Consider the following 27,656-nt stretch of genomic DNA (forward strand, 5'->3'; position numbering starts at 1 on the left):
GGAGCTGCTGCCTTGTTCCTGAGCTGAATTTCACACCCCCCTGTGAAGAGATGCATGCAGTCTTTCTCAATTCAAACGAAAACTGATCTCAGTCCCCAGCACAGAAGTGACTGCCACTTTCTGTAAAGAACAACAATGACTGAGCTGGGCTCATGTGCAGATGCTTGCAGCCCCAAGCCAAGCTGCAGCACCGTTTAGAGGCAGGGCTGACTCTTCCATCTGAGTGAGCATGCTTTCCAGAACGTTTACAGATTAATGTGGCCACCAACCCTCTTTCCCCCTCAGTAAATCTCTTGTCTGTCACTGAGGGCTACACAGATGACCAAGCCTGGAAAAGTAGTGCAGCCTAGAGAGCCTTCAGAATGAAGAAGACAGCCATGCCAAAAGTGGAGCTGAGCAACTACAGAGTCCAAATATACATTTTTGTAAGTGGCATATGTAATCTCCCTATTAAATTAGAATTTAATTGAAAAAGAAAAGCATGATTTGAATATTGAAATACAAGTATCCATTCTGTTGCTGTAATTGCTTTCCATTTTCTTCTCTCTGGAGTTCAGATACTGAGAGGAGCAAAAATGTATATTTGCTTTCATTAAAGCATGGACAAATGCTTTCAGGAAGTATCAATTACAGGAATTTGGATTTAATCACATTTTGATGAAAAAATTATCTAATTGCTAGACTCTTTCACCAGCCATTTTAGAAGAGTCAAGCTTGAACTCCAGCATGGAACAATAATGGTGCCAATATCTTTTGAAATTTCATTAAATGGTTAATATTGTTTCACACATGGAAAACAACAGACCTGTTTTTCAAAAAGCGTGACATTGATGCTCTCAAATACTTAGGCCTTCTACTGATACAAGCTTTGCAAATGAAAATTAAGTATTCAAAAAAACCCAGAAAAAACCCAATCAGCTGGTTTTAATAATTTGAATATGCAACTTTTTTCACAGCTCTGTTTATTCTCTTGAGTATACCACAGCGAGGGAGAGTACTCCAATACTTCCTGCACCTTGGGATGGCTAAAGCTTACTGTAATGAAACCTTCTAGCTTTCAAAGTAAAATTGGACTTGGACAGCAAAAGGCCTAACAGGGATGCAATATGGCCCAGAAACAGAATGAAGTTGATCCTCAACCAACCCTCGCTGCTGGAATCAATATGCACAAAATCCTGAGGCATGCCATAAAAACCTGTAAAAAATCTGCTCATCAGCTTTTATAGGGCTGGGACTGATTTTTGCATGTGTGTTTTGTGTGTGTGTTTGTGTAAGTTTGACAACCACAGGATCTTTCAGATACAATTACTGTATGTATGTTACTGTTAACATTTATATGCTGATTTATATGCTCAGATCAGGTCATGCCTGTCCAAGGTGCTATGCAAATGAAAAGCAACAGCTTCTCAATAAAGAAATTTTCTAGTTAATTCTAACAATTAACTACAAGTCAGTTGCATGGGAACCAAGGGAAGGGACTGGTGCATGAATGCAATATATATGCATGTACAAGATCCCTCGACACTAGACACTTCCATTAATCCATGATGTGGTAGGAGAATTGGGAGTGAAAGGGAAACAACTACATTGCAATCTTTTATTATTTCTGATCCATATAATGCTGGGATAAGCTCTGTCTCTATTGTACCAGCTGAGAAGATAAACCAGAGTAACTGTTTTTTACAGTTAACCTAGACAAGTCAACCGATGTTGTGGCAGGCACTTGTGTTTCAAATAGAATCAGGAAAAAGAGGAGGTTGCTCATCATTTTGACAACCATTAACATCCTCCTCCTCCTCTTTGATCACCAAACAGGATATAATTAAGCAAGGCAATATGTTCAGGGACAGATGAAAAGACAGAAGGAAGTTAAAACTACAGAAAAAAGAAGATTCTGAATGAATTAAATAAAGGAAGCCTCTAGCTACTGCTGTGTGTTTAATGGAAAGACCAGAAGGTTATCTTACAGATGCCTGGTGCTGAAACTCATTTTTCTGAGAACTAATAAAAACCTGAGAAGCCCAAGATTCTTGTGATGTGTGCAGAAAAGACAAGAAGCAACTCTAACAGTATTAGAGAAGCTCTCTGTTGGTACACTTTAATGTTAATGGCTAAAGAATCAATATGGTCATCCTTCCAGTCACTGAACTGAGAACATCTGCCTCCACAGGGAATAAAAACAGAAATATCTGTAATACAGGGAGATCCTGAAATATCAATGTCATTGTGAATCTAACAGCACACAGTGCAATACTCCAGAATTCTCTTTATTTTTATAAGTCATTCAAATTATGCAGTCCAGAAACTTGATTTTCACTAACAGTTGCTTTCTACTTGCAAAATGATTATAACTTGGAAGAGATACAAGGAGTGTACAGACTCAGTACAAGGCAACCAGAATATTTTTAGCCAAGCAAGTACACTCTCTTGCTCACAAATAGGCCAGCACATTGGGCTACATTGTCAGTTTTCTAAGTTACTGCATAAAGCCCTATTGCTCATTATTTTCAACACTGCTGGGGTACTCATCCTGTGTGAAAGAAACCAAACAATGAAAAAATCTAACAGATGCTGAGAGTGCTTCATGGGGTGCTCTACTACTACAGCAAGCATGACTTATTTATATTGGTGCCCTCACACACTGCAGAAAAGCTGAACTCCTGCCCTACTCATTGATTACAGTCTTGCAATTTTGTTTTTGCCATCAAGTGGTGATGCACTCTAGTTGCTTTCACACATTACTCCCTGTGTTCTCAAAGGGAGTAATGCAGCAAACCTGAGAGCAAACAGAACCACTCCTTGCTGGTCTGCACTCTTTTCCCCAGGTTCATAGAGGGGGCTTCAATGCTTTGGGGACAGTCACAGATGAGGAAGACGGTGAAGGAAAATTTGCCGCATTACAGAAGAAAAAGTGCTGTAGAAATAACATACCAGGAGGAAGAGCTCTGCTCTGCTCTTCCTGGTAGTACAGAGGGAAAGCCAGCTCAGCACATCGGTTCCCATTCTTTGTTGACCACAGGTTCCATTTTGTAATCTGTGGATTTCTTAAGGGCCAGTTCAATCCCTGGAAGCCATCTTTGTGCAAGACACTATTTTTTGTCTTCCCCATTCTCCCCTGAACTGTGAAACAGAAAGAAGAGACCCTTCCTTTCTCCACCTTTACCTGACCTAATGAGGAAACACCTTGTAATGATCCACACATCCTACACTTCTATCTCTAGTACTTCTTTTAGAACTGGAGAGAAACATGGGTCTGCGTTTCATGGGTCTGTTCATTCAAATGGCAGGGAGAGTGCCAGATTTCTTCTCATCCACTTGTAATTTCACAAAGTCTCAATGCAGAATGTAAAGAGACTTAAAATGAATCAATAGAGTAGGAAATGTCTCTGCACACCAGGAAGAAGCTACCTCAATGGGATAAATCCAAAGCAACTCCACATTTTACACGAGTCACACAGGGCTGAGAAGCTTCTTAGCAATGCCATGTTTTTTTCTTCCCAGGCACATTTCTTTCAGCTACAGTGCATAATGATCAAATGGATTCCAGGCAGGCTTAGCATGGAAACTGGAAGGCTGTCACCCAAAACTCTCCCTTTGTTTGTCATTTCAAGCCACAAGCCTTGGGGAAAATAATCTACATTTTAAATGGACCCAGAAGCATTGCTCATACATCAGTGTCAAAGAAAACAATCCTGGAGATGCAATCATTATTGACAGAAATTTCCTTTTAAACACGAACAGAACTTTATTTTTCCATCTCTTCTTTGCCTGCCATTTTAGCCTTCACCTTTTTTTTTTTTTTTTGTATAAATCTTTAAAAATTTCATGTGTAAACCTACCAGTCCTACAGGAAATATCTCACACATTAACTGCCTACACTCAAAACCAGAGGGAACACATTGCTTTTATGTTGAAATAAAAACCTAATGTAGCATGTGTACTATAAGAAATCAATTATCAAAAGCAGTAATAAATCAGGTTAAAAAATTAGACCTGACAACTGTAAGAGAGCATAATCTAAGGCACAAGCAGACTCCCTGAAAAAAAATGCCCCATATTCAGGCCCTACTCTATTTTAGTTTTTATTGACTTTTCCCATCCTTTATTTTGAACTAATTTAACCTGATTGCTTTGATGCTAAAATTAATTCTCCTAAATTAAGCTCTCTCCACCTCCACATGAATTCATATTTAATGCATAACATTTTTTGTTCAAGATTTGCACAGAGCTCTTACACCACTGATGCATGTCTGATGATGACCCCAAAACAGACCTAAATGATCAGATACAGAGAATATACAGTACAGTACCACAGCCAAACAACAAGGCTGAGCAGGTGACTTTAAGGATATTTTTAGTAGCCTGTCTTGTTTCATGTTATACCACATTCAGCTTTTATTTCTGTTCACTTCAACATTGCAAGTTCACTTAGTTTTTTCTTAACCTTTAAGCTTAGTAATAAGACTAGATTCAAAAAAGAAGATATTTTGGCTAGAAGTTTCTATACAGTTATTTAGGAAGACTCAGGATACCACCTGGGTAACATTCCTCTTCCAACAACTGAAGGGAGAAAATTCACTATTCAGTAGTCTCAGGGTAGCTATTGCATTGCTCAGAACTACATTCATGCATGAAAAGCTCAGCCTCACAAAGTCTCTTTCCAACAATAACTATCACATAGCATTCACCATATAGCAGCTAGGACGTAGTTTATTCTTTACTGACCTAGCTATTTTGAGAGTTTTTAGCTAAGTAACAGATGACAAGCTGGATTTCTGATACAAATATTTCTGCCCATTTTTGTCAACCTCTTATCACTAAATGCTCTTCCTCCTTTTGATGAATTTAAGGCACCTTCAAGAATAGAACGTAAGGAACAAGCCTCATTACATTAAAAGAAAAAACAAGATGATCAAAAGAGTTGTAAAATCCTAGATAAATTTTATAAATTTCAATATAATGTGTGAATGGACAAGCAGTTTACCACAGCATGAAAGAAATGCTTTGCCTATACACTGACTTAAAGAGACAACACAAAAGAAATAGGATTACAATAGATAAGGAGCCTATGGTACACTTTGAAGCCATTTTCTTGATATTGCAATATTTTAAACAATTATGGGTATTCCTGAAAAGTATCTAAATTATTTATCAATCCTTCCATCCATAGCAGTCAACATTACAAAACTGCAGTAGAGCTGGTCTCCCAACCTTCCGCCACCAGGTTCCACCAAGCAGCCTTGAAACCCCCTTGAAATATTTGCAAAGCACAAAGCAGCAATCCTTCAGACAACAGCCTGAGTAATATCCCACAGCCTCACCTTAAATGCCTCAAACCTTTATTGTGATTAGTTCAGACTGAAAAAGCAAAGCCAAGGCTCAAACAACATACACTCGGTACACTCTTTGTCCCTGGGAAAACTCTTACAGGCTGCTAAATGTATTTCCTAAAAAGCTTTAGTCATGTAGATTCAAAGTACTTCAGAATTATGCATTCCCTGGCAGAACTCCAATGGAAGTTCACTTCTAAGAACGTGAACTAGTCTGTGTCAGTTTGGCTGAACATGCTCTGTATGCCTAACGTAAAACAGGATGACATCAGCCACAGGCCTGATCTAGCTGGAAACTAAAGACCTTAGCATTTAAAAACCCAGCACCAAAATGATTCCTTGTTCTAGGTTAAAGGGAAGGTCACCAGCTAGCTCACTAGGTATGGACATTTCGGGATCCTCAGCATGACTTGTAAGTGAAAGAACACTGCTACCAAGAAAAGGTGGTGATACCTGCTTTAGTTTCATGAAGAAACTAAATTTATCACATTCAGTTTTATTTCAAATGCAAACTATGAATAAAGCAACCCCCCTTTTTGACTTAACAGAATGATGAGGTGAACTGCAATGAAGGAAACCAAATACAGAGATTTTTGAATACAGTACTTGTATTTTTTTCCTCTTCCCAGGATAATAGTTACCCACCACCCTTCACATCTCCCACTCCTTTAAAAAAAAAAAAAAAAAAAAGACAATCAGGAAAAATCCAGTTTTCCTCTCACACACAAGAAGAATCTATGAAATTTCACCATAAAGATGAAATTCACTCAAAGAGCAACAATTAAGAAGAAAATGCTGTGTCATAATAGTATCAACAATAATAAAAAGCCCAATGTCTCCCCAAACTATCGACTGTAAAGAACAAAGCTCTCTGCGACAAACACCTCTGGACTTACAATTTAAATAATTGGTTTTGAATATAAATGTCACTAACACTGTATAGAAAGTACCACAGGCTGAGAAAATACACAGGGAATGATGAAGTGAGCTGTTGCTATAGTGATTCTGATAAGATTCTCTCAAGTGCCTCTCCTTGTCCCCATGCAGCCATAATAAAGTCTAATTTAAAACCAAATCTTCCACTAATTATATCTTTTTCCGGTATCCTGGCATACAAAACCAGATAAATTAAGAACCATACAAGATACTACATTTCTTGCTTCAGGGAATTTTTTTTTATTCTCAGCAATTTCAAAGTGCATCAGGATAAAACTTCCTGTTTCACAGCCCAACAAAGGGTCAGTTCTGCTGGATTCTTTTACTTGGAACTCTGAAGACTGACTAACACAAGGCTGTAAAAAAAGGAACATATGAGTAAAGCACTGACTTGACTGTTACCATTTTACAAAATCAGCTATGCCTGTCATTACTTCAATAAATTCAATGTCATTACTTCCTCTCTGGAAGCTAGTACACAAGTTATCAACTTATTTTTAAAAATGAAAAAGATTTTATCGTAAAAGCCTGCTTGCAATTTCTAGTTCTGTTATCACCTTGTACCCCCTTCATTTTGCCAAGTGACTGCCCACTAAAGGTTGCCAGAAAGTCAGTTTCCAGCAGAAAGGTAGCTCCCACTAGCTGTATTTTGAAACTAAGTTTAAAATCTGTTATGTACCAAACAGTACTTATGTAATGGACTTTCTTCAACCACAGATAACTTTACGTCATTTGAGGGACTAAATTCCTTTAAAGCTCACTGAGCTTAATTTTTTAAAAATAAATTACTACAGATGTTTTAGAAAACCTCCTTCTTTTAGCTATCAACTACTGCAGGGATGTCACAGTCAAGCTTGCTTTCCAGTAAGTATTAACCAAGCTGGACAAAGTTGTAGCACCAAGGGCTTTCCATGCAGACAAAACAGTGACTCTAAGTTCTGTGATAGTTCAGTGTCAGAGGGAAGTCCATCACACATTACGGTGTTTCTGCCTTTTAGCACTAAGCCTAAACTATGACAGAATACCCCTTTCATGCCATATTAAACAGGCATACTTCACACGTGTGCATAAAAACTGCTGTAAAGAAAAGCAAATAATGACTTCTTGATTTTATGTCAGGAAAAAAATCTCAGCCTTTAACTAGACATTGCCATTACTGTATTTGCAAAACAGCAACTTTTTAAACATGCCTAATATTCTGTGTAAATTTAACATGGGGAAAAATTAATGCAATTTTGTTAGAGACCTAATTCACTCAGAGCTCCAGTCTATATTGTAACTATGTTGCATTTTCCATTTATTTGACTCAAATTCTTTATGGTTCACAAAACAGCTCCCAGAAATACATCACACATTAGCTTCAAACTACTGTAACATTACACCGACTGACATAACCCTTGACACTTTTCAGTTTGATCACAGCTGAACTTGCACAGATCATAAATGATGTATTTCTGTCTTGAGTATGTCAAAGGCTGCAATACAGAAGTGTACAAGCCAAACTGTTTATTCTGCAGAATTATTCAGTTTCACACCACATGCAATCAGAGCAAAAAAAAGATGCTGGGAAGACAGTGCTTCAGGAATACAAATACTGAATGGATCTCAGTAACCAACTCAAGCAGGCGAAGAGTCAAACCTTGCATTTTCTGCCAAACACTTCACAAACTGAACTTGTACAGTTCAGGTTTCACCTTTTCAGATTTGCTGCCACAGGCACGCAATTCAAGTTAGCCTAATTTTGACCTAATACCTGTGGCTCTTTACATTTTTCACTGCTACAATGTGATGTCCTTGTGTATTGCTCTCCTTCTGCACCCCATGAGTGAAGGGGAGCAGACATGAAGACTTTCATGTTAAATGCAAACACCTAAAAAGAGGACAAAACCCCTGATACCTGCAGCTTCAGCCACAGCCACAGTCAAAAAGAGAACTGTTTCCAAAAGGTTGACCACTGGTGAATAGGCAGATCTTGACATCATTATACTGTTTACCTCTCAAGTCATGTCTCAATGAGCAACACTTACTGGTAGTTATTTTTTCTTCCAACCATGCATTTCCTAATAAAAATACTTTTAGCAATGAATAACAAAAAATGCTCAAGTCTTTTACACATTTTTAACTGTTCTCTAACCACAGTACCCAATCACAGTACTTCTGAGGATTTAGTTAGCATACTTGTTAGTATATCTAACTTCTGAGACCAAAATGTCTTTTGCCTCCCTGCGTCTGTCAATCTCAAGGAAAAGCAAGTACATCAAGCAAGCACATCAAGGATAAACATAAAAGCAAGCACATCAAGCATTTTGTACAGCAGTTTGAAATTTTGGGCTCTCACCAGCTATATGATTGTTTTACTCTTGTTTTTTTCAGAAAAAGGCTGCAGTCAGATCTGTTATTTAAAGAAAGACAGCAGGTACCTCTCTTTAAGTACTGCATGTACTGTAGGACAAATGCTCCCTTGCGTAGGTAGCTGCAAGCTGCACAGTAAAATAAGGTCACACTACCCAGAACAGGCAGAGGATTTCATAATGCAAAAAGGTATTTTGTTGTTTCTCCCCTTTTGAGACAGGAAGACATCCAAGATTGCTAGTTATATATATTGCTAAATATAAATATAGTCACAGCACCAAGCCTGCCAGAGTCCAAGTAAGCACTTGGACAATGCTCTTAGGCACATGGTGTGACTCTTGGGGCGTCCTGTGCAGAGACAGGAGTTGGGCTCAATGAGCCTGACTAGTCCCTTCAAACTCAGCACATTCTATGATAGCTCACTAATGCTTTTGGTTCTGCTAATGACTGGCCCACAATGCAAGGCCAGGATGACTTGCTGCTTTGCCCTTTTACAGTGCCCTACTCAGACCTCGTATTCAGGCTCTGCACAGACATTTACAGCACCAGTTCCCCAAGACATGGTACAGAGCCCTTACACATGGCATGTTACCCACTGCACTGGAGAACAGAGGATACAGAAGAGCAGGGGGAACACTACAACTATGTGCATTTATGTACTGCATGCCTTTCAGTCTGACTTTATGTCTCCAATGCATCACGACTTTCAAAACAACACAACAGTATCTTATGTAAGAAGAACCTGCTGCTTCATGATTTAATCTGGGCGAGGAAAACCACAAAAAGAAGTGATCACTGCAGGACAGCAACTTCAATGAAGACAAAAAAATAAATCCTTTTGCTGTTCAAGTGGACTACACTACTCCTGCTGCACATGCTCTGCTGCCATGCTTCTAACAGGAGCTGCTACACCTCGTCCACCCCCAGCCAGACACAAGCAGCCAGCCTGGTTTGTCGACTTTGGCACAGGCAGTGTGGACAAGAGGGAGGGAGATGCTGCCCATTTTACACCGAGCTGACCGCTGCCAGAGGCCATCGATTTAGCTCATAGTTCCACTTAGTCCAGCTCTGCTCACTCCCTAGTGGAACTTTGAAGAAAGAAGTATCTTCCCCCTTTTTTAAATTAAAACAGTCATTACAGAGGAGAGAGCAGAATAAATATCACTGTACAGACGACCACAAAACAGTAGACTTAAAGACAGCTTAATATCCACACCAATTCTAAAAAAAATAGATTACTACTCATAAAGGTGAGAATCTGCTTGCAAATCCAGATGCCAAAATTTGTGCGGTTTCGGCCTGACAAGTTCTAGACTGAAGAAAATGGGGTGGGGGTGAAAACAACCAAAATCCCTGCCCACTTTTCAGCATGAGAAAGGAATCATTATTGGGCCAACATTAACAGCTAAGCAAACAGGCATTTCTATCAGCTGCCCTCTTGTATATCATGTTCCAATTTTAACGATAATTCCAAGAAAGCATTCTTTGTTGCTGCTTAAATGCTCCCTAAACTAGATCCTGGGTCTAATCCTCACCAGGTCCAAAGAGAAAACACACAGTTCCTCCAAGCTACCAGGGACCTGCCTCAATCAGCTGAAGACCTGGCACACCACACATGCACATGATCATTAATGGGATGAAAGCTGAGAGGCAAGGACAACCCCAGAACCTTTCAAGGATGTGCAGTCCAGCATCCCACAGAGATGCATCAGTGGTGAAGATGGAAACCAACAGCTGAAAGCAGCCACAGTGTTATTTCTGAAATAACCAACTCCACAATTAATTGAGTCCCTCAGGCTTTCAAACTGATGTAGCAAAGGGGAGAAAGAGAGACAGCTGAAAAGCCTGGGGACATTCTCCTTCAGGGACAGGGCACATCAGGACTTCAGAAAACAGGTAAGAGGATAAAATCAGCTGACAAGAGAGGCTCGGACTTCTATCTGAGCTTCTTCCAAACCCATAATGTTCTTCCACCCCACAATGCCCTCCATAAAAAACACAAAAGAAAGGTAAGGAAGGGACTATTCAGGGATTAGTCAACCTAATTAGGAACCAAGGATTTATCAAGTAAATCTCAGAAATAGGAAGAGGTAACAAGAACTGTGGCAGAAGGAACTGTTGCAGGAAGCTCAGTGGAGTGCTTGGTACTGAGAAGCACAGAAAATGCAATTAGACTCATTCCAGCAGACAATATAGATATGTTTTCTTGAGCATGCAGCTTTAAAAATAGCTCACTATTAAAGCAGCATTTAGACAACAAAAAAAGCCCCAACCAACCAAGCAAGCAGCTGACCAAGCAACCAACATAGCTACCAACCAACAAAAAAGTAAGCATCCTGAATGACTGGTTTGGGGTTCGTGTGGTGGTGTTGTTGTTTTGGTTTGGGTTTTGTTTTGTTTTGTTTTTTGGGTTTTTTTTGTTTGTTTGGGGTTTTTTTGGTTTTTTTTGGTTTTTTAAAAATTTTGCTACTGAGCATCTTATATTCAGAAACTTGCACCTTAACTTCCCTTTTCTGCTAAACAGTAAAAGTAATAACCGTGACCTCTGGTTATCTACTGATTCAATATTCCTCTACTCAATTACAGCAAAGCATTGTTTTGTGGGTCTGTCTGAAATCAAGCTTCTGCCCTTGGGGAGAACACTTTTTCACAGGCACAAATGTATATGCAGAAATAAGCTGATATACAAGCTGAATAAATCTACCTACTTATTTTCATATTTATTCTGCACTCTAATCTTTTTGGATATTTCTCAAGATGGAATTATTTAGAAAAAACGAAACCACTGAAATAGAGTAACATATAGACCTTTCAAGTTTATTTATTACTTGGGCCAAAAAGAAATCTACGGTCTGTTGGAAATACTCATGTAATTTTCTAAATGCCTTGGTAACTGTATGCTGATGTAACATTTTCAGTCCTACAAAAACATATACATCAGTCTTTTTAAAATAAAAAGGCAGCTACTTGAAAATTAACATGCCCAGTCATTTACAAGCTAAAGAAAGATGCATGCTAATGTAAACCTACCTCCTCCCCATCATAATAATTCTCATTTGGTTATAAAACCATTCTCTCTAAAATGGAGTATAACGGAACAAAGTTAGATCAGATCTGTAACTGTGGTGCATTACTCCATCTCTTAACATGGTTATCTTAAATGTTCTTTCCATTTCCAAAGGCTTTCACCTTCTGGAACTTGTATCACACCTGCTACCAGTTACTACATACTGTGCAGCAATGTGGACCAAAACCACAGTCTGAGCACCATAGACTGTACTGGATACACTCTATTGTATCATATTACTAGGCTGAACGTCTTCACTCTTACCAACAAAGCACAGAACACTTTTCTTCAATGTGAAGTCAAGTTAGATGGTGTAGTCCATTTTTTATGTGCTTAATCAGACCACAGTCATCTTAAAAGCCTGTGAAACAAACCAAGATTTTATATAACAATGATTTAAAACTAAGATCATATGGACCTTTCATTACATACAGTAAAATGAAGGTATGTCCTCACTGAAATAATGCATAAGCCTTGTATTTCATATGTTGGCTGAGGTATGACAGGAAAAATATCTTAATGCCTTTGTCCTTCTCTCCATCAGTCTACCCTACAACCATATTGGCAGTTTTCTAACAAGTGTGGTGCAGGATAGGAATTCTCAGGCGGTGGAATGTTACAGATGCTTTGGACCCAAGCCTGCTTCCATGCAACCTGCAAGAGCATACACTGTTGCCACGACAGAAAAACAAAAATGTCATGAAACTGCATGTATAGGTCTAACTAGCACTCACATCAGTCTCCTGAAAAAAAATCTTTCCTCAACATTGTAAAGAGAAATAATATTTAGAAAACGCGACAGACATCCCTTTTCAAGTTAAACTACCATGTGATATGCCCTGGAGTGTTTCAAAACATTACACATTTTTAGTGGATGTCGAGTCCCACTTTCTTACAAGCCTTCCTTCAGTTACAAGTCAGAGAAAACAATTATAAGAAAAAATACAAAGTAAATCCGGTTAAGTGGGTAAACTTTACAGGATGTATGTTTAAACCAAGATGTATTTTAAACACAACAGCTGTGGCAAGGTATGCAACTCCTATTTCCCACATTGAGGATATTTGAAAGCTGACACTTTTTACTGTATATCTTCACTCTCCAGCTCCTACCTTGATTTTTTCCATAATAAAATTAACACAATACAGGCTCTAAATACTTATCCTGTTCTTAAAAATCGATTTTCAATAAAATTATTGTCCTCATCAGAAGCTCATCCACAGCTGCTTGGAGGGTCCATTTCAGTCAGGAACATCCCGATTCACCCCTTGGAAAACCTTCACCACCTTTAATGGCAACAAAATAACATCTCGACTTACCTCAAAAACTGCCTTTATTCTTTCTTCTATTATTGATTACAGTAAAAGAATCTTGATCACTGACTTTCCTAAGACATTTTCTGCCTGGTCTGGAAGCCTTTTGACTTTGAACTTGGCCCTCTGTTTATGACATTTAAACTGTTCAGCATTTTGAGTATGCTGGTTGCTGTAGCACAAAAACTTGAATTTCTAAAAGTACAGGATAAATGCTGTCCCGTTTTAAACCTCTTTTATTATTTCATACATGCTGTCTAGAATAGATGAAGTTAAAATGGCTTAAGATTTTCATTTGAATGGCTACCACACAACCCAGTGCTAAACAGCACTACAATTCTGTAAATTAAAGCTAACAAAAAATCAAGAGAGTTCCTCTTTGAAAAAAATAAAACAGCTCACATGCCCTGCAAATAAAACCTGCATTAAATGTATTTGTCTCTCTGAGAAACATACATTGTACAGCTAGTTTTACAAGCAGCACAGCATAAACTAGAGAAGGTTACCAGTTAAGCAACTGAAAACAGATTTATTAATAACTATTGCTCTTTCTACAGCTGCAGACATAATATACTCCTTACTCTTCTATGTTATGTTCAGTTGAGCTCAAAAATGAGTAATATGTGACTCAAAATAGCAGGAATGCATGCTTACCACATCTAAATTAAAACAGGAATAAAAACTAGCACCTACAAATACAAAAATCCTGACAGACTGAGAATCTTAGTCTACCAAATAAAAGCAAGATTTCCTAAATTGCTATGTTTTAAATGCTTTCCATGTTGTATTTCATATAATTAATGTTTACATACTCATTAAAATGTGAACACTTGCAGGCAGGTAATACTTTCACTTAAGGTTCTTTCTCAATAGCAGCTGTCCACATCAGGAAAAACAGCATTCTGGTAAACATTTATCTCTTTTTTAGAAGAAAATCAAATATATAAAACAAAGCTGTAAAGAAATACCTGTAAATCACGGAAGTGTCTACACAAGACTGTCTCTTTGCTCAGTAAGAAAATGGGTCCAAATTGAGTACAATCCTTTCAATGAAATGAAACTGGTTTGAAAAACTTGTTTTCTGCTGCCAGAAAACAGCAACAAGGCCTTCTTTAAAAATATAATTTAAATCAGAAACATGAAACATTATTAAAATATTTTATTTGAATTAAGGTTTCTTGCTTGCTGATTTAAACTAATACCATGTCAACAATTCAAATAATTCTAATTCTAATCAACCTACCCACAATAAGACAGCTCTGGTCTACAGCACGTCACGATTATTCCATAACAAGTCGATAGTAACAAGTAGTTCCTAGTTATTTTTTCTACTGTATTTATTTTGATCCAAAAAGGAAATACATCTCTGCACCACACAGAAGAATGATTTAAGTTGATGGATACAATGACCATAAAGTTAACAGTTCCTAAGGAAGGGACCATGGCAGCTCTGGTAATGGTTGTAAGCCTAATAAAAATCCATGGGTTTATGCTGGTAGCTGCCACTCTCAACACAACTGAAAGAGAAAAGACTCCTGTACTGTTTAACACTATTTAGAAAAGCAAAAAACATTAACTTCATATGCTTTTTTTTCCCATTTGCATAGAATTGGAGACTGGCTTTGACTGCTGTTGCCACTCATGGGCTGTAGCAGAACCAGGAATTTCTTGCAGGGGAAGCCAGATGGAGTTAGATCTCCAGTATATCTTTACAATTATTAGTCATATAGTCATTAACTAAAGCTAGCAAAGGAACAGATCTTTGCCTGTCTTGTTTTAAATTCTGAAGCTCAGAAAAAGCTTTAGTCTGTCCTGGCCATTTGTATTCATACAAACAGCTCACTCTCTACATTTATGGCTGCATTTAACCTCTGTCTGGACTTTCAGTATTTCTAAAACATAATGCAAGATCTGCCTCCAGACAGGCTTTTGCTGATGCACGGGTTTACTAAACAACTTCTGGAATGCCACTGGTTATAGCAAAATTGACCTTTAAGGATGAGTATGGATCAAACTCAGAGACAAAATTGCCCTTTCTCTTTCAATACATGACTACAACAGTTCAGATCTGGTCACATTTGACTTTAAAGTATTTTCAGTAGAAGCTACTAGACAGAAAGCTTTTGAGCTGTTGGCAAGAAAGATGTTGGGTGAAAGATATGGAAATTCTGCTAATACTCTTTTCTTCCAAGAACTGTAATGAAAGCCTGTGTTCAAATAGTAAATGAAAAATGTATCCACATGGAGTGTGGACCAAGTAATTTTTGTCAATTTCTAAATCTGACTGGCTTTGTCTTTCTATTGACTCCAGAAATACTGGAGACGAGGAGGAGGACAGATTACCCCCAACACTGATATTGCATTCTGTTTGTAGAAGAATCCTTGTTTTCCTCTTGCTTTAAATACAAAGCTTTTAAAATCCAAACGCTTATCTTTCTAGCACTGGCAACACACACACAAAAAAATCAGTGCTGGTGAAAAGCCTTCCAACTTTTTGTGCTTTTATATGCAGTGCCTAGAAAATTCTTGACTAGTTTCTGCCAAGTTTAAGAAAACTATATATACAAAAGGACAGATGAACTTTGAAAAGCAGACTACTAAAAAGGCATGTATTACAGCAAAAGACCCTTCTGAATGCCCTTCAATGTTTTATCTTTACTGATAGTTCTCCTGCACTTCACAGCATGTTACACTGAGCACACCAAAATTTGATGTGGTTACAGGATAAGGCTTGCTGAAATTTGGCTCTGGATTCTGAAACGTATTCACTAATGGATTTTTCCAAAGATTCAGACAGTTCAGACTGTGACAAACCACAGACAGATGAACGCAACACAGAAACTGTGAAAGATGAGAGGGAGAGTAAGAATGTGTGCCCCTCTGTGCAGAAATGAGTGAGTGAGGGAGCCAGAAGCACACTAGAGTCCCTACAGGAAGAACACCTACATCTGACGGCACTGGCTTGGATAGTGACCAGTATTTCTTCACATAAAGCAGCATCACACACTGGCAACCATAGTGGAACAGCACTAAACACTGGTATTTCTGTCATTCACATGAAAGTAAGTAAATATTCTAATGAGGTACATCTCTCTGGTGCTTCTCTTCCTTGTGCCTCCCTACCTTCTGAAGAGCTGCCCAAATCTTCTGCAAATGAACTTACTTTGGAGCACTCAGCCTAGGCAGGTGTCCAAACTGGTAAAACATACCATTCTGCCAACAAAGTGTATTCTTCTCTTCAGATGCTTCCACCACTTCTCAATATCATTCCAAAATGTAACTGCTGCATAACTTGATTGCAAGCAGCTATTTCCAACTCATTTATTTTTATAACTTTTTTTTAATCCATATACTTCTCTGGAGGCATTGAAAACCAAAATTTGATCAGTTAATGAAGTCTATTTCACCTACAGCCTTAAGGGAATGAAAACATCTCACAGGAAGAATTAAATATGTTATAGGACTGTGTCTACATCTCTTCTAATTGTGCTGAAACAGGTTAATGGTATTCATTATGTTCACTATGATTTATATACAGAAACAAAGTATCATACTATTGAGAATGAATGTCATGCAAATATCATTCAGAAATACAATTTTTTTGGTCCATTGTGAAAATTTATTATAAACAATACTTTAGAGTAACAACATTTTCAGATGCTAAGTGCTTGACTGGCATGAAAGTAAAAGTGCAACTTCTGCACCCACAGAACAGACATGCAAATATAGAGTGTGCAGGTGAAACTTATTTTGCATCTAATGTTGCCCTAAGCAGTGACACACAGGTACTACTAGGAAAAAGCACAATTTCATAAGTGCAGAGATCACAGACCCAAAATGATTTAAAGGCTGAAATTAGGCCTCAAAACTCAACTTACTATCATCCAACCTAAACAATAATATGATTCTATGAAAGACAGTACATCTAAGAATAACTTCTAATCATTTGCTATTGTCCTATTTTGTGATTATAATCAAGTATAGACCCCAGGTAATAAATCCAGAAGTCTGAAGAAGCAGCTCTGTTTTCAAAAAAAATTACCAATCACAGAAAGGTAATAAAAAGATCTAGGCAGATTGTGCAAGAATTTGCAGAGCACATGCACATATAAACACATCCTCCAGACATTGTGTGTACTTTTTTCTACATGGTGGGTCATGGGTTTAGTGCAATTAAAAATTCTCTTGAGGAATCTCTACATAAAAAAACTTCAGCGATTCTTTTCACACACACTGAAAAATCTTTGTTGGCATAAAACCTACATACAAAATCAGCAGTTACCACATCACAAAACCTCTCTTCATTATGCTAATGTTTCAATCATATGAAAAACACCCTGATGTGTGAAATAGTGACATCTCAGTGAGACAGGACAAAGTACAGCGAACTGCAGATCTTTGATCTGGCTGAAAGTGCTCTGCATTCTGATGAGAATTTTTGTTGGGATCCTAGGAGATGAAAGGATTTTTTAAAAAGTCTGACAGTTAACAGAGGGGGGGAGGTATTCAGAAGAGAACAAAAAGAGGAGCACTGAAAGCAGATGACATCATGCCTCAAACTGGCCTTTACCATCTTACTGACATGTTCCACAATGTAGCATAGCAGTTTCCACACGGCTATTCTTGAGAGCTCAAGATCCTCTGTGGAGACAGCATGGCTGGAGATCCACTGCTTTAAAAGGATAGGTCTAAATATAACACATATATTTTATTTTGGGATCCTAAATGCATTATGGTAATGCTCCAGAATACTACTTTTTAAAACTACGTTCTGCCTCACATTATAGATGGAGAGTTTCCAGTCTACAAAGCTAACAATTACAAGATGTGTTACTCCCATCCCCAGGAAAACCCTACACTGCAAGCATGGAAATGCCATTACTTCCCTCTGATTCTTCCCACAGGCAGCTTGCCTTTGGTACCAGGAACATCCTCCAACCTTGCAGGGGCCTTGGAACTGACTACCCTTCCCCTCAGGTTGCCAGAGGCTCCAAACACCAGGGAGAAGTACCAAATTCCCCTCCTCACACTCTACAAGCAGCTATGGGGAAAACAACAGGACTCTAGGAGCATTCTGATTAATTATGTTCAGGCAAATGCACATACAGTCAATTTACCAGGCCATGTACACAACATTTGTTTGCAACATACCTGTATACCTCAGAAGACATAAAACATAAAAAATGGACATAAACCAGTTTTTCTCTGATACTGCCTTTCTCCTGTCCTGAAGTTTAATCTCCTTAAACACAAGAGAAATCATACTTGGAACTTTCACATTAAGGCAGAAAAAGAGATTTCTTGTCAAAGCTTCTCTGCTGCATAACTTTCCCTCTCTACCACCTACATTTATGTTTCATGGTATGGCCATTTAGACGGGACATTTTTCTGTGTCAAACATCCTCACAGCTGCAAAGATATTTTATAACATCTTTATTAAAATGTCTTTCATTTCATGTCTCCAGCCTAAGTGCAAAATGTAATAATGACCTACTAAAAGGTCTTGCAAATACCCACATCTCCTATATCCTGAAGCTAAAACACTTATTTTCACGTGATAGAGAAAATGCTGTTATAATTAGGATTTTTACATGAATTATAGACCTCTCTACACTGTTTCATTACCTGCATACATGTCCATTTTGAGAATAGTTTCATGGATCAATGCTGGAATGAAGTCTCCTTGAAAACTGATGCTACTATCACCAAAAGACAGCATTTTGCTATTCCAAAACAAAGCAGCATCATAGGGACACACAGAAGAAAAATTCCAGCTAGAGCATGTCTGACAAGCCACGTGACACATCAATGCTTTTCTATTCTCTCCATATGGATGACTAAAATCTATATCAATGACAAATGATTATATTTGATATGCACACAGCTACACTCTCACCAACAGTTAGCAGAATTTTGTCTTAGGAAAATAGTAAATAACCACGATTTGTTTTGAACTGTAACTCTCTCTACTAGAGTATGTTCTTAAGGATAGAAATCCTGCGTTTTTACCTGAGGTACTAACCAGGCACATATTAAGACTAAGAAGAATATTTACATGTTAGAGATTCCCATAATATTCTGTCACTCTTACTATGGACCATTTTTGCTTCTTTTTGTCACTCTTTCCAGACTTCTTTTTTCAAGAAGAAAGAATGGGTAAGATACATTACAGACACATCACTACCCCACTTTCCTTTGCATGCCAGAGAAGTCAAAGGTCTCTTGGAATTGCTGACCCTAGAGGGCCTGACTCCATCAGACAGGACTTAAGGACATGTGGCACAACACATACAGGCGTGTTAGTAAAAGGTACTAGAGGGCTTGCATTTAACTGCCTTTACCTTCTTCTGTTTTCATCTCTGCTGTTGCAGGATGGAAAATGGATTTCTAACCACAGATTCTTTTTGTTTTTAAGCTACAAGATATTGCTAGCACTAACCTATTTCCATTGTTTCCATCTTGAAGTTCCATGGTTCAGATACTGTCCCGACAGAACAACAGAATCAGGAATCTGAAGTCTAATGCAGTCACTTAACTTAAAACCGTGCATATACTTAAAACAGCTATCCAGGAAACACCTTAACTAAAAAAACACCCAATTGTTATTATTTACAAATAATAACCTGGTATTATTTGTAAGGATGCCCTCTCATATGCTTTGACAGGATGTGTTACTTTCTCTATCACAAAACTTAGTTTTCAAAACGTGTGTGCGACTATCCTAAAAGAACTAATGTACTCTAGTGATCAACAATAATTGCTACCCTGTTAAAGTCAATATTGAGAGGTATTGACATGAAGCAAGCAAACATTCAACCTGACACTACCAGAAAAGGTACCCTGTACACTTCAATCAACACAAAAATAGTTGCCAAACACCCTAACAACCCATGCAAAATGGGAACTACACAGCTTATCTGGGAAACATACAAGTACTAAGGGAATAATATATTCCATTCAGCCTTGACCTGATCATTACCACAGGATGCCTATTTTCATTCTTCTGTGTTCTAAGGAAATGAACTTCCCTGAATCCTACACTTAGAAATCCAAATATCTTGTAAATTTAAATAAATAATGACTCTGATGGAAAAAAAGTATCAGAAGAAAAAACTATGAACAAACATCACTCCTTATAATTTCAGCATCTCTAACACAGACCACAGCTGGCAGTCGCATTAGCTGCTAGCTCAGTATCTCAGATTAACGTGCCTGACAGGAGACAATGCCAGAGGTCCAGAGAAGGGCAGCCATAACCATGGAGAAGTTGGCAAGGAAGCCCTTGGCTGTGAGCTGTAAGACAAGTAGATGCACATACTTTGCAAGAGAGAAATCAAAGCCAAGAAGCTGGAAAAAAGGGTCAGTCTTCAAAGGACAAGACTTGATGGCATTTACTTGTATGACTCAAAGTTCACATTGGGGGGAAGACATGCTTACCTGTAAAGGTAGTATTCGGCTTGATCCACTTCTTCTCGTGAAGAAATGTTGTCAACAAACTGATTAAAAAATAAGAAATAAAAGCATAAAAAGGGAGCACCCACATGAAGCATATTAGAAGAAAAATTCAATGACAAAATACATTTGTCTGGCATATTTAGCTGTCTGACAGTACTGAAATTCTTCACATCTTTGCTTGCTCCTAATTCTGGTTTGTTCTAGACTGCTAAAACTCAAATCTTTTTAAACTGAGACAACCCCGTTCCTTAATTCTGAGAAACTTTATGCATCTTGAAAGCCATCAGAGGATTAAACACCTATAGCTCAGTATCCTGTATTTTTGCTGTTTGTCTAAATCTTTTGCTCTGTAATCATATTCTTTATTTTAAGCATATATTCAATTCCTTAGATTTTTTGCTACAATTTTTAGTGAGTCATGACATGCCTTATTGCTTTTTTCAAAAAATATTCTTTTCCTTATACGTTGCTTATTCATACTATATATTCTGAAGCACAGGGACAGCAAAATTTTGTATTTTTTGTATAAATAATGGTAAGAAAAAAAATCACTCTCCCATGCTGTACAGCACAACTGTCTTCTCATTTACAATCATGTCTTCTTACAGAACTCCCAGTGCTATCAATTACTTAATTACAACCCAAGTTTACAACCAGACTTTGTCTTATGGTAACACTGAATCCCATTTTCCTGTACGTTTTACTAACATAAGCAAAAAGGTCCTGGAACACTACAGCATCTTTATAATATAATGCCTTTAGTTCAGAATAAACAAACATGTTCTCAAGGTCAGTACTTCTCTTTAACCTAAGCCTAAGCTAAAAACAACAATTTCGGCTGACTAGTGTTTGGTCTCCCATTTCTTAATTCTCTCTGCATGCTGTATACAGAGATCTCATCTTCTGAACACGGCAGTGGCACAAATGTGTGCTCCACCTACATTTCAGAAAGTAAGGATCTGATGTTAGCACCAGGTGTTGGAAAATGGGGCTATCTGACAATATGAAAATGCCATTTCTCCAGGGAGGTCAGCCCAAAGCAGGAAAGGAATAAATCTGATTCATTAAAAGGAGAGGAACATCCATTTCCCCTCATGAACACTGTCTCAGAAGCAATGGTCAAGAATGCTTGATCTGTATATATGCTTGCTCTTGTAACTGAACAAAGCCTTCTGCGACTCCTCAGTTAGTGGTGCAAATTATCATAATTAGTGATATTACGAAACAGGGACATTACTGAGATAACTCAGCTTCACTGTATAATTTTGAAGATTGAAATTACTTTCTTTTGTTTTTAAAACAAATGACATATTTATTCTCCTTCTTTATTACGATATCTCTGTTTCTCCTCCCCTTTTCCTGACTAATCCATCTAGAGGACGGAACTGGTTACTAATCCAGTAAAAATAATGGCTTTGATTAACCCAGGTCAGCATTTGTTCTGCCTCAGTCTGCTGCAACGAGAGAAAGCTATAAAAGCAAAATACGTCCACCTCCACCTCACTCTGAAAGAAGCCTGGAACTGGAAGAAGACAGTGCAGTGCAGTGTACTAATTCAGTGCATTCCCTTAGCAGCCTGGGTTCTCACACTGTGCCTGAGGAGGTTTTAAAGCCCTCACAAAGACAGAAACCACAGGAAGACAGGAAACACATATTAGGGAAATACACAACCCAATAACAGCAAGGCCTGATTAAAAAAAAAAAAATCTGCCCTGAAAACTCCATGGCCTGGGTACTAACTAATGAGTACAAAGTATCAGTAAAACAGCTTTAGGCAGCAATTTAATAATATAACAAGACATTTATGATCCCTGAACTCCTAAGAGAGGTGGTATCATTTATTGCCTCTCAGTTCACTACACAAGCATTCCACAGTCATTTCTACCAGTTTATGATTGGGATTTATTTCCTTACCCGGGCTACTGTCAGAGAGCTGACAGGCAGTTTTCTTTCATAGGTTCTGTCCATTAGGTGGGCCAAGTCAGCTGGAGAAAGCAGAAAAAGCATGTGTTTAATCAACAGGCACAACAGGAAAATCTGCAGAGCCATCATATAACCTAGAACCTATGTCCATGTAATCAAATTCTGGGTTCTTAACATCCCATTTTAAAACTGTATGAAAATAGTACTTTCAGTTATTGTTGAACACTTTAACAGGAAATAATACATAAGAAGGTTCTCAACATGATGATTATAACTTATTAGAAAAAAAGGGTAAAACAAAAACTACTCCAAAAAGTGCTGGATGAAATGAGTATAACTAATATAAGTCATATAAAACAAAAAATTAGCAGATGTCCTTAAAATTCCCACTTGCTTTCAAGCCTAGCATATGCTGGACAGTACTTTAGGCATGGATTTTTATTTTACAGCAAAACAAACAGACACAGAAACATGTGGTACCATACTGATAAACCTCACAGTCACAAATAGCAATCCAAAGAAATCCTGTTAATCAAATGGGCCACTGTGACGGTAACTAAGTAGCTTTACAGCATTCTGCTTCAGCAGTCGTATAACAATATTAATCTGACCATGCAGGAACTTACACCTCTGACTGTTGAACAGGTAGCCAGCCATTGCATTTAATAAATTAATTGGACGTTAAATTAATTTAATTTGGAGTTTTAGCTTTGTACTGCTCATAGAAAATAAAGATTACTCAGATAGATTAAGCTGCTTAACATATGCTTCATGTCATCTGTTTGACCATGAACTGACGATAACAAATCTATAAATTTTGGAGACTTCAATCATACTCTTTCTTGCTATTCTCCTCCATCCTGAGGACCAGAAATCTAACACATACCCTCTTGCAACATTTGGAACTTTGAAGCTGTTAGTCAGTGAGTCACTCTTTTGACATCTCTCAGTAAGGCCCGCTGGCCATCCTTGGCAAGCTGCTGGGTTGGCTCATTTTACAATTAATTTTCCAAAAAGGTCAACCTGCCTCCACACCAGCCAGTGAAATGTGAGGTAAGCAGAAACTGCAGCACTGCATCAGAACAGACTAACCCTCCTACTCTTGCAAAGCTGTCAGGGGCAGGAAACAGCACTGCACCAGCAACATGCTCTGTCTCTGAGGGATGCTGTCCACAAAACAAGTGATATTGCTATTTAATATTTTAAAAACACTTGTACCACCGTGAACACTGGAGGGTACAGTTTTAACAAAACAAATGATATTCACTGCCACTCTGACCTTATAGGCAATCTGTCAAATTACAGCACATGCATGAAGTTTTCAGTAAAATGTTAGAGACCTGACTTGGAATAAAACAGTTGACTCCCAGTCTCTACAACGCTGCTGTCTGCCACATAGCAGTATTCCTTGTTTACATAACAACTTTCCTCCTGAGGAGTTCTTCAAAACACAAAATGAGCATTTATCCTCTGGCTGAGGGAAGGCTAACTTTTCGTGACCATGAAAGCAAAGGGAAATCTGTGGCAAAGTCAGTAAGGCCAGTATCAGCTCCTAAAAAAGAGTGCAAGAAGCTGAGGTGATGTGGGCTTATCAAGGCCATGCTCTAAGATAACCACTAAAAAAACAGATGCAATTTTTTAATGGTAAAGAAATTTATATGGGAATCCTTTAAAGAAGTGGCTAAGACTGCCCTTGGCCCTGTATTACCCATCTCTCCAGAAGTCACAAAGGTCCTGATGGAGCACATGGAGCATTCCCAGCAGTGCCAGAAGTTATAGAGTAGGGAAGCTGTGACCAGCTCAGCTTATCCAGACCAAGCCACCATGTGTAGGTCCTTGTCTAAATGAAGTCAACTGTCATCCACCATTCCTTATCTCCATTTTGAGACAGTTGGAAGGAAGTGTATGCTTCAAAATCTGGTATCTTTGGTGATACAGCAATGTGGACGTGGGACTGAGCTCATTTATCTATTCCAGAACTGGTTTTGTTATGCATCACCGTCCTGAAAGTAGAAGATGACCTCTACAACCATTCTGGGCTACACTCAAGCCCTGAGCATGGCATTTCTTTTGTCTGGGTGCTCATGAAGATGAAGAGCCCACTCTAGAAAACTATCATAGTAGAATATAAACCAAATGAAGACAATGCCATGAATACAAGATCACAAGACTGTCAGTCATTATACAACAGCATCCTCTGAGAGATTTCACACATAGAATTTTAATGACTGACCTTTATTGCTCTCTACAAAGCAGAAACTCTCCATTAGATCTACAGTATGGAAAGCACTTGTCTATGAACTCCAGACAACATTAAACATTTAACTATCATCTCCAATGTAAGACAGACAACAAAATGAGGGCTGATTAAACCTAAAAGAATAGGAGAAAAGGGAAGATAATGGGAAATTAAACTTTGTTTTCAGACAAGTTGATGTTTCTGAAGTAGCAGTACTTCAGGAATTAATTGCAATGAGTAATTATTTCCTAGCTTGTTTTGCGTGAAGAACACCTAAAACAAGACTTCTTTTTCTCAAATTCTTAATTTGAAATAACTTTTGTAAATCAAGTTGGCTCCATAAATTGCTATTCAATAATCAAGATTAAAGTTTCTTCTTAGTTAACTCATCCTGACAGCAGTACTAGAATGCAAGCATGTGAATGCCCAAGTCTCCCAGCACTGTTGGTAGGAAAACCTGAGTGCTTACACTGGTGTATAAACCAGACCAATATTTTAACAGCCAAAACAAAACTCTGTGTACATTTTAACAGACACATATTGCAAATACTTTTATCTGAATCGTCAAGAACACCACTAGTCTACACAATCTCTCATGTATACAGCCTAAAAATTCATTTCTACAAGATTAACTCCATAAATTTAATTTTTTAAAAAATGTTTTACTGCATATTCAAGAATTAACAAAATTAATGAAATAAACCGTAAATATAAGCTTAGGTCATTTAATTTCAGGCCGTGATTTCTCAGAGGACTCTGGTACATGAGAGATCATGTTCACTTCTATTTTCATTTGTCCATAGAAATTCAATGTCTTGCTGCCTGCAACACGGTGGCTCAGGACAATGACTCAGAAAATACTGACCCTCACTTTCCAGGTCAGTAGTTATGACTTCCAGTTTGGTGGCCTAGGAAATCATCCTAGTTTCCCAGGATGTACCTATCCACCGTGTGTACCTGTCCTCAGAAAGCAGCCACATCAACAAGTAGCACATTATCAGTAAGTGGCACATTTGGCCACCACGTAAGGTCATTTTTATTCTATTTACACCCTTGTATTCTTAGAAGTGGTTAATTCAAGACAGAGTTCTGATCCAGTGGTGGGAAATGGTGATACAACTGAGATGCAAAGTCTACCTGTCCCGGGAGTGATGGGCAGAGCTGATACCTTAATTCACAGGCTAACTGGTGCTATAAAGAAAGCCTTGCTTTATTTTAAAGACTCAACTACAATATAAAGGCTGAGGCAAGTATTTTGCCTTACAGATTTATCTGTTCCACATTTATCTTTATTTCCACATACCTGGAAAGAACAACAGCTTCGTGCTGAACAAGGCTTTGAATGGAAATTATTCATGTGAGTAAGGGCAGCACTGCCACCTGGTGTTGCAGATGAGCCAATTTAGGTACTGTGAACCTTTTTAAAAAAACAAGAAATTTCCTATCTCACCTGCATTCTGCCACCCCCCAGGATTCTGGTTTCCTTGGTACTTCATTTTTAGCAAGTGGAATCGAAATTGCTTCTGGGCAGGTATCTTCCTACCAACAAGCAATTTGCAAATTCCAAACTAACGCATTTTCAGTTCCTATCTACTTGAACAAAAGTGTTTAGGTACACAAAACACAGTCTTGCTATTTCCCACACATTTTTCAGTAGTGAAGTTTGCTAAACTCATTCACACCTGGACTCTGAACAGAGGTTACAGAGAAGACAATAAAGAATGTCTTACATGGACACAGTAAATGAGTTTGTGTCTGAGACAGCACATCATTGCAGCAGAGAAACGGGACTGACTTTAAATCAAAAAATCCTTATTTTTCTGTTAAAAGTATCCTCACAACACAGTTCTGCATAACAGTTCTGAAACAACGTCTGAAACACACAAATAAAAGAGCATTTCCTCAACACAAGGAACTCACTCTAGCTATAATCACCAGCTAGTACAGACAAGACTACATGTGCAACCACACAATTGACAGCTACAGAGCAGACGTCTGCAGGGCTGTCTCCTCTCTGAAAATGCTAATACAGCTGACACCGTGTTAACTTGTTTTCTCTTTTCTGCGAACACAAAATGAAAATGCAAAGCAGCTCTTTGAAAATCATGGAATAGACATCTGCTTTGGCTCAAGACCATCAGCAGAGGAGCAGCAAGAGCTGTGCCTGCCAAGCAGTCACAGAAGGTCTTGCCAGGCCTGGAGAAAGCCAAACATGAATTGTACCAAACAGAGTTTTCTTCTACTGTGGATTTCTATTGGCTGTGACATTTGTCAAAATAAGAATCCATTTTCACCTGGGGGTGACTACTTAAAATGTATCTCAGGGCCCAAACCTGTGGCTCCAGCCCAAAATACACTGCATGAGCAGTCCTACTGACAGCAAAGTGAGTAACAAGACATTAACAGCCTCTGCAGGATCCAAACTACAGACACGAGGACCCACTGGCTGTCTCTCATCAGTACATGTTGACAACTCCCACCTAAATGCTCACAGGCAAATAAAAGAAACAAATTAGTGCATAAAAAATATCAGTCTGATCAATCTGTCTGTCCTCCTGCCAGACAAAAGCCCCTGAATTTCACCTGATGATTCTTCTTTCAGCCTCATAATCTGTGTTGCAAGTAATAACCACAGTTCGGGGGCCCAGTAATGAAAACAGACTACAAATAAAGAGCCTTATAAAACACCTGTGGTATAGAATTTTTTTTTTTTTTAATTTATCTTTAGCATGGAAAAATGCATTTCAAGACACATATTTAATGTAGCCACCAAAAAGACAGCGAAATGTCATTTTGAATGTAATCTAGACAAATAATTTAGCTATAAAGTTTGCACAGGAGATACAGTTTAACATATAACTTCTTGAAAATAAAGGTACATATACAGTTTAACATATAATTTCTTGAAAACAGGGTTCATTCCCCATCTCCCCCTAAAAAAATCTATAAGAAGAAACTGCAAAACCCTGAGGAAAATTTCCTTTTTAAAAAATTTCTTTATATATGACTGTCCCGTAATACTTACAGAATAGCTTTTTTTTCA

At 38.1% G+C, this 27,656-nt stretch overlaps 1 protein-coding gene across 1 annotated transcript in view; it reads right to left on the reverse strand.

Moving 5' to 3' along the window:
* MRPS27 (mitochondrial ribosomal protein S27) overlaps positions 1-27,656 on the reverse strand; it is a 42,884-nt gene that overhangs the window by 12,901 nt on the left and 2,327 nt on the right. Inside the window, exons 3-4 of the mRNA XM_066180722.1 lie at positions 22,366-22,436; positions 20,434-20,492 (exon numbers count right to left, since the gene is read on the reverse strand). Coding sequence (XP_066036819.1) covers positions 20,434-20,492; positions 22,366-22,436 — 130 coding nt within the window. The remainder of the gene's footprint in view (positions 1-20,433; positions 20,493-22,365; positions 22,437-27,656) is intronic.

This window comes from Chamaea fasciata, unplaced genomic scaffold, assembly GCF_029207755.1.
Source record: "Chamaea fasciata isolate MVZ Bird 193981 ecotype frontalis unplaced genomic scaffold, bChaFas1.0.hap1 SCAF_4, whole genome shotgun sequence".
Lineage (NCBI taxonomy): Eukaryota > Metazoa > Chordata > Aves > Passeriformes > Sylviidae > Chamaea > Chamaea fasciata.